This window comes from Mytilus californianus, unplaced genomic scaffold, assembly GCF_021869535.1.
Source record: "Mytilus californianus isolate M0D057914Y unplaced genomic scaffold, xbMytCali1.0.p SCAF_3, whole genome shotgun sequence".
NCBI lineage: Eukaryota > Metazoa > Mollusca > Bivalvia > Mytilida > Mytilidae > Mytilus > Mytilus californianus.
In genome coordinates, this window is record NW_026262679.1 from 80,620,058 (window position 1) to 80,632,502 (window position 12,445).

General features: G+C 30.4%; 1 protein-coding gene across 12 annotated transcripts in view; it reads left to right on the forward strand.

The window, feature by feature from the left end:
• Window positions 1-12,445, forward strand: part of LOC127735151 (rho guanine nucleotide exchange factor 28-like) — a 169,248-nt gene that overhangs the window by 29,237 nt on the left and 127,566 nt on the right. For all 12 annotated transcript variants that reach the window (XM_052245235.1, XM_052245240.1, XM_052245244.1 and 9 more), the window contains 3 exons: window positions 3,938-4,130; window positions 7,844-7,959; window positions 9,859-9,957. In XM_052245235.1, the coding sequence (XP_052101195.1) occupies window positions 3,938-4,130; window positions 7,844-7,959; window positions 9,859-9,957 (408 nt within the window). The remainder of the gene's footprint in view (window positions 1-3,937; window positions 4,131-7,843; window positions 7,960-9,858; window positions 9,958-12,445) is intronic.

Sequence of the window (12,445 nt, forward strand, 5' to 3'; positions counted from 1 at the left end):
ATAACCTTTTGAATTAATAGATAGATATGTGTAAATTATTTTGTAAAATCTTCAATATGTATTGATTTAGACTCTAGAATACTTCGGATTTGTAACCGCCAAGTAAAAAAACTTGTTAAACAATAAGATGTTCTATATGTAACACTTTGACATACGCCTCCAGAGGTGGTTTTAAAAAGATCGATCTGATTTGAATCGATCTTTCTTCAAGTGTAAACGCTAAGATCGATCGCAATCGATCGCGATCGATCTTTCTTCAATTGAATGTTCTATTTGGATATAAAAATAAATCTGCGCATGTTCGGCGGCAAAAACACATGTGTTTAAAAACGATGAATGGGAAAAGATTCCGCCGTTTTTGGATCATTCTTCTGAATCGATAAATTCTAGTTCTTTGCTACAAATCCTTATCTTCAAATGCATTGACAGTTTGTTTTTAAGTGATAGTCTTCTCGCATTTCTTTGTTTAATAACTTGTGACGTGTGAACCAAAAAGATAATTGATAACTGCATACGAAATTCCAATGATCGAACTATTTTCTCCATAATTTTGCAGTGTGTGATAGTCCGCGCGAAATGCACTCGTTTTTATTCAATTCTATGTTTACTATTATTTGTTTACGAAACGTAAAGTAATCAGATCAGACCGGTTCTGTTTATGTTGCAGTGTAAACTCACTAGATTAAATAAGATCGATCTCGATCGATCTTGCTTGTGCAAATGTAAACGCGCACTGGTCTTTTTAAGATCGATTCAAATGAAGATCGGTTCAATTTCGTACAAGTGTAAACGGGGTCTAATATTTTAAAGAAGACGTGTTTCATGTAGTATGTGTTCCGTGACACAAATTCAATGTTGAATCAAATGTTTATTATAAATATTATACTTGTTTCTTTCAAATTTAATCAATACTGAATGGTAACAACTGAGGACAATCAATAACAAGCTTTTATAGCCGACCATATGGTATGTTTTTTTCTCATTGTTAAAGGCCGTACGGTTGCCTATAATTACTTACATCCAATTCATTTGAACTTTGATGGATAGTTGTCTCTTTGGCAATCATACCACATCTTCTTATTTTTATTTTTTTTGTATCCATATTATTTTAAGATAAAACATGAAGTTGTTCATTCTTTTTTACTTGTTTTGCTTATTTTCATTTTAATTTTTCGTTTTGACTTTTCTTTTTCGTCTTGTTTTATTTTTGTTTTGTTTTGTTTTGTTTTTTACTTTTGGAAGGGGGAAGGGGGATACTATATTTTTTTCATCATTTTTTACAAAACCTGGACCATTCTAAAATAGAAAACTTTTACGTCGCTTGTATTGCATATTTTGTTTGAATTCAATTATGATAATATATTTTTTCTTTAAAGGAAAGTATTAATTGGTTGAGTAAATAAATTATTTATACTTAACTCTTACTATTGCTATCAATTTTTATTAAGTTATGCGAATTCAAGTGTACAGAATATCCTGCACAGTACCCCAATCTATTTTTTATAAACAAAGGGAATTAACCCTTATCAGGTATCTATAATGACAATATTTCATGAAGTTAGTTTTCGAGCGAATCTTTGTCGTATTTGTGCAAGTAAATATGTATTCGAATTTATAATCTGATTAATTGACAACAATGGATCGTGAATAACGCAACCATTACGTTCGTCAGCCAAGTTTTTAGCAGAAATTGCAAGTTTAACTGACTGCATGATGATGTGAACAGTGAATAAATCTAACGTTACTGCGCTTTTTGGTTCTTTTAATGCTGGACCTTGCCGCCTTTGACGCACTGGCGCCTCGTCAATTCGTAACACATTTACATAAACTGGACATTGTTGTAAAGATAATATGTTGTATATCGCGAGGAGCGATGGATCCTTGAAAAATATGTGAACATGGGGTATCTTTTCGGGGGAAAACTCAAAATTATGTTGATTTTCTTCAAAATTAGACACCTTATTGACGAAATTGGATTAGGATACCTACAAAATTTTACTGTTCTCAACTTCAGGATGATGCATGCAAAATTTTGATATCTGTTTACGATTCTATAAATAGCGCTAGGTCCCGATAGGATATTAAATTGTTGCATATGATAGCGAAAAATAAACGTTGTGGATAATATTACCGAATTTCACATTGTTATGAAATACAGATACAAAAAGGTAAAGTCTATAACTTTTAGTCTAGTTTGAAGAGCTAAAATTCAAGTTCCCAGAGACATTTTATTTTTAACTGACATCGTATGAAAAAGTTTTTTTTTGCTATTTTTACCAACGTCGATAACACCAATTATGCATTACGGCAGATATGAGTTTATTTACGTGACGTTCCGACAGAGTCCCTACTTGGAGATCCTTACATGAAAATGGTGTATATATACATAATCCACTGTTAAGACACATATTCATCTATTTCTGTTTCTAATTACTATTGCAAAAAGGAATGAAAGAGTCTATGATAATGTTTTGAGAGAATTTTAACTTGTTATAAAAATACCATTGAATGGTTGTTGGTATATTATTTGAGAAAACACAAGTCCACAGACCACAGTACTAGTGTAAGCCATCAAACCTAGTACATGTAATATTGCAAATTACTTGCCAATTTCAGCCTGTTGTTTTTGAAATGATAGTGGTGACCAACTTCCAAGAAAAACATTGCTATTCAGATATCCTAGCAAGCATTATTATAAATTCAAATATATATATACTATTTATCAATCTCAGTGCATGTTTAATGTGTAACAAAATAGGTGGGTTTTTGGCTTGGATAAAGCCAATTATATTTAAAACACCAGCAAACACTCGACAATAGTTAATTTGATTTCTTATTGTTAGAGTTATATTTTGTAGAAAATGTACATGTTTTAGATTATTGATCTGTATAGATAATCATACATGTACATATATAAATAAACTCAGGATATTAGTAATTATTTGTGTTCCTGATAGCAATATACTGTTATTTTTCAGGCCGTTTGTTTTAATTGTTTGTTTTTTTATTCCTGTACATTCTGTTGTTTATGCACCATTTTGGTAGAATAAAACATTTGATTTGGTCCTTTTATTTTCTTTACCTTTTGTTTTTGTCCTTTTATTTAAATGAAATGACTTTCATTAAGGAAAGTTTATATTATTTGGCCACTCGTAGATTATTATCAAAATTTGAATGAAATTGAAATTTCCATGAAGGAAGAGATTTTTGATACTGAAAAATTGTCCATGGTAGTACCTTCCTTGAGAAAATTCTATGTTTTATTTCTAAAGGAAGTTACGTAAGAAGTTGAAATGAAAAAAAGATAAATAAGTCATTGAAATAAGTGTGGGAATAAATATGAAAATATAAAGTGGCCTAAGAATGATACGTAGAAGGATTCAGATGACTTGCTGATTGTTTTCGTGTAAATAAATAATCGTTTATTTTACTGGAAACATACACTTGTAATTATTTACAGTGATCAGGATTACAAATTTGGTTCAAGAAGGTAACTTTTAATTCTTTTTTTCAGAATTTATTCTGTTTGCATTAGTACTGTCATAAACAATGTTATGAATTTGTATAATAACAGGATGACATGACTGAACAAGACAATATTAGAAACTAATCACAGTGGTTTTTTATTTATATACATGTATGTTTCACTTGTTGCTTAAGTTTTAAATAGAATAATGTAATGAAGATATTTCAAATATACATTTTGAAGTGTATTAAGATTCACTAGTAATGTTTTCTTCGAAGAAAATTACTTATCTCACTTGCCTGTATTCTAAAAATATGATGTTTACATGTATCTGGATATTTATAAATGTTTTCATGTAATAACAAAATCAATTCATGAAAACAAATGCATATACTTGAAACGAAAATTTCCAGCATTAGCCTAACATGACATGTACCATGTAATATATATATATTTGTTTTGTGATTGTAGATTTAACACAGCCTCCAGACAAGTCAACTTTATTACATTTTACTGCACAGTTAGGATTGATTAGAGTGGCATCCTTTTTCCTGGATAAACCTGGTGGTGATATAGCGTTGAAAACGCCAAATCGCCATGGTTACTTGCCAAGAGAAATAGCAGCAGAGCATGGATATACAGAACTTACAGAATTATTAACTGAGTTAGTAGTTGTATATATTATTGCAGCACCATTTTTATGTGGTTTTTTTTAGTCTGTTTTATAAGCTAGTACTTATATACATGTTGAATATACGTTTGTATAATTCCATAGATGTCCTTTTCATTCCTGGAGAAGTCAATGTTCGTAATATAAACTTCTTGAAAAATGTAGCTGACAGCTTCTCATCACATAAAGAATACATTTGAATGAATTTGAAAACTTCAAGAAAGGAGAAGTATCCTAATACTGCATGCTGCAGTGATATATACCAAATTACTGTAAATTTGGTTATTTTTTAATGCATTTATTTCGATGGTTGAAAAGTGGACAAAAATGCAATATTTATTATTGAAATTTCAGGAAATGCTGCATGCAATTGAATAACACTGTTAAAATTAAAAATGTGATTTTATTATTTTTTTTAAACTGACCTCAATGCAATTTTTGCAATAATAAAAACATGGCAAAAATCTCTAAAATTACAGTACATTGTATATTGTCCTACTACATCTGCAAAGATTGCTTTGTCACTTGGGCTTCTGAATTGCTTTGTACAGAAAAAAATTGTCTGTTTTATCCAATTGTATTTATGTCCTAGATGTTAATTATCTTTGTAAACTTATTTTTGATAGCATGCAGTTTGAAAAAGAATCACTGAAGATGTTTGTATATGTTGAAGTAAAATTTATGGGTTTATAGAGGACCATAATTCATGCTTCACTTTGACCAACATTGAACCCAACAACAATTTAAAGAAAAGTTGTCCAAGGGTATTCTGACAAAATATTGTAGAGTTAAAAACAATTAGGGTGTTCAAAATTGCTGTGATACCCGTATCAGTTTTATGCAGCATGTAACGCTTTTTGTAATGGTTTAATTGAAATCAATAGAAATTTCCGCTTTGTCTTCTTGAAAAAACTATATTTTGAATTAGTACTATCTTTACCACAGTATCTCAGAATAAAATCTAGAGAGCTAATAATTTGTTATTTATCAAAAAGAACATATTATGAAGATACTGATAAAAGTTTCTATTTTTGATATAAATGTATTTTTTTCAACCAAAATACTTTAGTTGTACACATAATTCACATACATTGGTTTATATATACAGTTAACATAGAAAAAGACTCATTATTGATTTATGAAATAAGTAGTCTTATTATAAGTAGCTGGAAACTGTCAGCTTAACATGTTTGTTTAAAATAACTCTTGTTCATATGGATGCTACCACCCCTTTTTCATTTAAAAAAAAATTGCAACTAGCTAGTTTCCTAGAGAAAACAAAAGTGAAGAGTATTTGATCTTTTAAGTTGGGTTTCACAATTTTCTGATGCATTCTCCTTCCTGTTTTTCATGGTATATTTATTGTCGAGCCTTTGACTTTAGTCGAAAAAGCGAGACATAGCGATCCTACATTCCGTCGGCGTCGTCGTTGTCGTCGGCGGCGTCCACAAATATTCACTCTGTGGTTAAAGTTTTTGAAATTTTAATAACTTTCTTAAACTATCCTGGATTTCTACCAAACTTGGACAGAAGCTTGTTTATGATCATAAGATAGTACCCAGAAGTAAATTTTGTAAAAATAAAATTCCGTTTTTTCCGTATTTTACTTATAAATGGACTTAGTTTTTCTGCCGGGAAATATTACATTCACTCTGTGGTTAAAGTTTTTAAAATTTTAATAACTTTCTTAAACTATCCTGGGTTTCTACCAAACTTGGACAGAAGCTTGTTTATGATCATAAGATAGTATCCAGAGGTAAATTTTGTAAAAAAAAAAATCCATTTTTTCCTTATTTTACTTTTAAATGGACTTAGATTTTCTGCCAGGAAACAACACATTCACTCTGTGGTTAAAGTTTTTAAAATTTTAATAACTTTCTTATACTATTTTGGATTTGTACCAAACTTGGACAGAAGCTTGTTTATGATCAAAAGCTAGTATCTAGAAGGAAATTTGGTAAAAAAATAAATCCATTTTTTCAGTATTTTACTTTTAAATGGACTTAGATTTTCTGCCAGGAAACAACACATTCACTCTGTGGTTAAAGTTTTTAAAATTTTAATAACTTTCTTATACTATTTTGGATTTGTACCAAACTTGGACAGAAGCTTGTTTATGGTCAAATGCTAGTATCTAGAAGGAAATTTTTTTTTTCTTCCAGTTAACATTACATTCAGTCTGCAGTTAAAATTTTTAAACATTTATTAGATTCATAAACTATCCTGGATTTTTACCAAACTTGGACAGAAGCTTCTTACAATCAAAAGATAGTATCAAGAGGAATATTTTTATTGATTTACTTCCTCATTTTTGTTGAGCCTGCAATTAACAGAAAAAGTAGGCGAGACACTGGGTTCCGCGGAACCCTTACGAATTTTTGTTTATACTCTCAGAAATAAGGGTTGTCTGTGCTTTGGGACTAAAACTGAATTTTGATGTTCCCTATATGAAGTTATGGGTTTACCCATTTACTACAGATTAAAACTTATTGATATTTTCATGCTTAATTGTCATTAATTAACTTCTGATGTGGAAATAAATTATATTCCAAGACTTTTGTTTACACAACCAGAAGTTATGTATGGTTATTATGTTGAATGAAAATTAATAATTGAACAGTTAAGCAATAAGGCTTTTTATAAATCACCACTTTCCTTGATTGAATTTTGGAGGTATCTTGTCGATTCAAATCATTTATTGCTCAGCTGTTTTGTACACCTTAAGGGCATTAATGATACTTGCTTAATTGTAGCCTACCAAAAGGTGAAGTATTGGTTGCAATGTACTGTTTTCTAGGTCAAGGTCACAAACTTAGTTAAATATAATTCAGCTTACCATATCCTTAATGTACACATATACAATGTTGTATCAAGATAATATCGTTTAGAAAATTGTTGAAATTTTTTTATATTTGGTAAGATTGTTTACCACTACCAGAGGGTACATCTAAAGTCTTTTTGCAAGGTCAAGGTTATAGAATGTTTAATTTTACATACTTTCTATGTACAGTTATGTCAATTTGTTTCAAGTAAATGAAGGGAAATAACACATATATAAATTTGGTGTGTCTGAAGCACTTTCTTGATTGACTGTCACCAGAAATGCTCAAACCCAAAAATATGAAAGTCAAGGATGTATAAAGTTTGAAATCAAATACCGTGTCATTTATTTTCGTTGTTACCAATTTTGGTGGATGGAGAAAAAAATTGTAGTTTCATGGTTATTTGATTTCATGGTTTTAACAAAAGTCTGTATAGAATAAGAATATTTTTTGTTCCAATTAAGGCCCTTTGATGGGCAGAATGACATTCACACACAAATATTACACTGAGAGAATTAGATTTGTTAACCTCTAGAAAATTTATACTTCATTGAACTTTTAAATTGGTAGTTCATGTATGCCCACTACATCCCTAAAAATTATCATCCCACGAATAATAATGAATTCACAGTATTTATGTAGAAAATCTACTTTAATATTCTGGTCTTCTGTCAGTAAATGAATTTCGTCTTGCTTATTAACTCATTAATTCTGTCTTATCTTAATGAAAATGTAATGTGTCATATTTCTCTACCCATAGAACTATGTACAAGTCTTGTCAACATCTTGTTAGCTATGGTTGTAGGTATATTTGTTTATTTCTTCATTAATAACCACTAATCATGATTAGAGCTGTTGTTAAGATTTGTTACTTTTTTATTACAGATACAGTCAGAATTTTGTTCGATTCGATCGTAGACCAATTTTTCATCGCCATGGTATTATTCATTTCCAAGAGAATGGTGATTATACATTGACAACTTATCTACAGAAACCTATAGGTGAGTAGGAATTACCATTTTGATTGATTCTGTTGATACAAAAGAGACAGTTTTAATATATGAAAATCAAGAAAATTGGAATTATATGGGCTGATTATAAAATTCTTGGTGCCCACAGACTTTTTCCTTGTTAAAGTCGAGATAAATAATGATATAAATAATTAGATGTTGAATCCTACATAAGTATATCAAGTGATGTAAAAAAAGGGCAACTTGAATAAATGTCAGATTTTAGGAATTACTTTTTTTAGGTGACAGAATGTAGCTCATATTATTAGGTGAATTCATAGGAAAAATAAATGAAAACAGAAAGTTGATGACTTGAAAATGTTTACTGATTTTCTATGCGCAGATTGTTTTGAATGATAGCTTGAAGTAAATAACATATATAAGTACTGTATGGTCCCAGTTTCTTTATTCTTTAGTTTTTATTCCCACTCATCCCCTCTATCTTGTGAATGATACCAATCAGGAGTGGAATTGTCTTTCAAAACAATACACACAGTTAGTTTTAGTCATTAAATTACATCAAAAGGATGAGTTAATTATGCTAATTATAAACAATAGATGCCTTCAGCAGCAGGTAGAAAGGAATGGTATCGTAAACGAATCACAGATCATTACCATTATTTAATTGTATTATTTTATTACCAAAGTGTTATTACATTGACCGAGAATTTTAACATTCCTCCGTGTTTTCTTGTCCTTGAAATAATCAAATTATAGGATTGATTGATTGATTGTTTTGTCTTTATAGTAGCTCATGTAGTATTTTAGTCACTAAATTTACCAATGGCATGATTTTTACATGATCTCATGATGACTGTTAATATTAACCAGATTTTGACAGTAGAAACAACATTTTTGTGAGAATCTACTCATATAAACATCAAAAAGCCCTCGTGTTGTACAATTTGTTATATTTACCTTTATTTCCCCCTACTGTTACATAGGGAACCAGATAATTACAGTCTTTCTTGTGAATCATTAGCAACAAGAGAATACACAAGTGGTAATTGTCATAGATATCTCATATATATATACAGGCATATATATATATATATATATATATAAACAATATATCTAAACAGGTGTACAAATTCACTACAAAAGAATTAAAAATAAAACCCTTGTCATCAACAGTCCTTTTAGTTCTATCAGATGTTGAACATTAAAGGACAGGCATATTCTGTTCATATGGTAATAGTAATGGGATGAAGACCATCAAAGTTAGGATTTAGATACAGGGTTCCAGCAAATTACTTTGTGCCTAGTCCCAAGTTCTACTTTTAAAAATCTAAAATCTCGTACAATTTTTTTGGGGAGAGGGACTATATTATTTTTTGTGGCCAGGATAGTTACTTCAGATCCTCTTCAGATTTGTTTGAAGGTTTTGATGAGTCAAAACCTCGATTGAGCTCAATAATCAGAAACATATGTAATTAGGGGGCATTTTTTTTATGAAGGGGACTTGTAAAGATACCCCACAATTAAAACAGGGTAGGGCTTCCATTTGTCATCAGATCCTCTTCAAAAATCTTAAATAAGTTTGATTATCAGCAGAATCTTGAATGAGGGACTTGTATTAATATCCAATATTATATTGGGGATGTGAGGTATTTGAGCTTGCATTTCAGAATAAGAAGTCTTCAATTTAGAGATTTATTTGTCATTTGGATCACATCCATTTGTAAAATTGCACATGAAAAGATAACAATTAGAGCCCCTCCTAATTTCCTAACACTTAAGTATTGCATAAACAGATGCAGAATAATTGTAATAAAGCTTTTGTTGGCTTTCATTTATTTATATCGAACCTACTGATGTAAACAAATCTAAAGTGGAATTGTTGTACAAATGTTAATTCTTTGTGTTCTAATTATTGTTGTAATATTGCAGCGGAAGATATACATCTCATACAAGCTTTTGTCGACAGTATGAACCAAAACAATAGTGGCTTAATCCAAAGCCAGACAGACTGGCCAGAACAGCAAGCAGGTATGCACTAATTTTATTACATACATATATCATGATTTTGTGTGTGTGTGTGTGTGTATTTTTCTTGCTTCAGAATTATAAGATTTTCATAATAACATGTTAAAACTCATTTGAAAAAGTAAAAGCTCTTACCAAAAAATTAATATAAAAGTAATAAGATGTGATCTCTATTAATAGTTGCGGAATAGTAGCTCTTATGATATTTTTTGACAATTTGAGGACTAGAGATTCTGTTCTGCAAATTGTGGAAAAATATTATCAGAACCATTAGAGCTATGGCTCCGCAGCTAATCTCTAGTTTGCTACAGTAACAAGATCAACTTACAGGTATGGATAATATTTTGTACTATATGTATTTAATATAAGTAAGACAAGTCATGCATATAATTTCTATAATCCTGATGGCTAATTCAAGTTTAGCAGTAACTCCTTTGACATGGTAGTTATGAAGGACTAGTAGAGTCCAGTTTGATTAATCAGTAGCACTAGTTGGAAGAAAAATTATGTACATTGTACTAGAATACTGTTAATTCAGAAGTTATTGCCAAAAATGTGACTGTATCTTGCTCGCAATAATTAAAACTTGCATTCATGATTTCAGTAATCATTTACCTTTACCAAGTTTTTGCAATCACATTAATTAGATCTTGCATCTTTACCAGTAATGAGTGATTCGCTATGATCAATGCACACATTAATTTCTGAGTTTACAGTATGCACCAGGTAGCCAATGTACTATCAGACTTGGTGTCTTAATCTGCTCATATAATTTATTTGTGTTTAAGTTTCTGAAGACATTTTGATTGTCTTAACAAACTGTTATAACTAGTTAACAAATAACATTTTATCTTTCACAAAAAGAATGTAATGATTATAGAGATTGTTGATGATTTGTAAATGAAATGAATTTCTATAATTGGAATGCAATACCCATGAGATGTCATTTAATATTTCTACTATCTTTTGTACTTTTGTTTTTAAAAGAATCAACACCTTGTCGTGAAAAATGAGTTTATTGAACTGTTATTTATGAAGTTGTTACAATCAATTTTTGTTAATTTTAATTGTTTGTTGAAAAATTATTGGAACAAAATTCTTATGTTTGTACATCACCTAATTTCATGTAAAGACAAAGTTTTGATTTAAAAAAACTTATTTATACATTTTCCTTTTCTACCTTCATTATCTTTGTCAAGTTTTTTAACAAGTGTAAATGATGCATGGTGATTGCTGTTTTTTTATGATTATGAGAACATTCCTGGAGCAACATACAATAGAATTTGATAGCAGACTATAGAATGTCCCATAGTTTTTACATCCTCATCCTTTGGTCTCTGTGGATAGTTGTCTGATTTGCAATCATCTCCTTATTATTATAATACCCCTGCTTTGAAAAAGTGGGGTTATACTGTTTAACCTCTGTCTGTCCGTCTGTCTTTCCATCCGTCAGTCAGTCCCATGAATATTTTTTGTCGCATCTTTCTCAGGAACTACATCACAATGATTTCTGTAATTAGGTTTGAGGGTTTATATAAGTCAGCTATACCGTGTGATGCGTTTTCAGATTCATCACTCAACAACTTCCTGTTTAACAAACACTTACATCATTTTTCACATGACATCCAAGTTAAAAATTTTCATCACATTTTTATCAGGAACTACATTACAAGGATTTCTGAAATTTGGTTTCAGGGTTTATATCAGTCAGCTATACCGTGTGACTCGTTTTCAGATTCATCACTCAACAACTCCCTGTTTACCGAACACTTACATATTTTTACACTATTAAAATTATCCACTTGCGGCGGGGGGTATCATCAGTGAGCAGTAGCTCGCAGTTTCACTTGTTTTTATAGTGACCAGTTTATATTCAATTTATTGATTTCCCACTAAATCTATTTTCCTTCAAAAACTGTCAGCCTGTTTAAGTCCAAGCAAATGGTTGTCTTGAACATGTGGTTAGGTTAGAGTTGAACACTTTATACACTAGTACTCTGTCCATTATCTTGCCATCTCAATTATGAATTGCTGGCCCTTCCGGAAACCAGCTTTATAAAAATATAGCAAACACAAAATATTGGTTTTTGAATTTAGGATATACCAGACCAACACATAGATTTTTTATCTGCAAGCTCACAGGGTGACAGTTCACAAGAAGATATATCATCCTTCCTTTAAACATACCTTATAGCAGCATATTTTCACTGGTGTAAAATTTTGCAATTTTCATTGAATAAGGTATACAAAATATTTTGGCGGATTCAAAACTTTTATACAATACCATTGCATGTGCACTTTTGGCTTAATTTATTTTGGCGATTTTGTTCTATCCGTGAAAATCAGCAGAAAATTTACACCCTGCAAAAATAACCCACTATACAGTATTTCTGATTCTTAGCCAGTCAGTCATTGCTCTTAGTCTTAAATGCTGAGTGATTTATAGTAGAAAACAGCAAATACCAGTTTTAAAGTCTTAAAAGTTTTATCT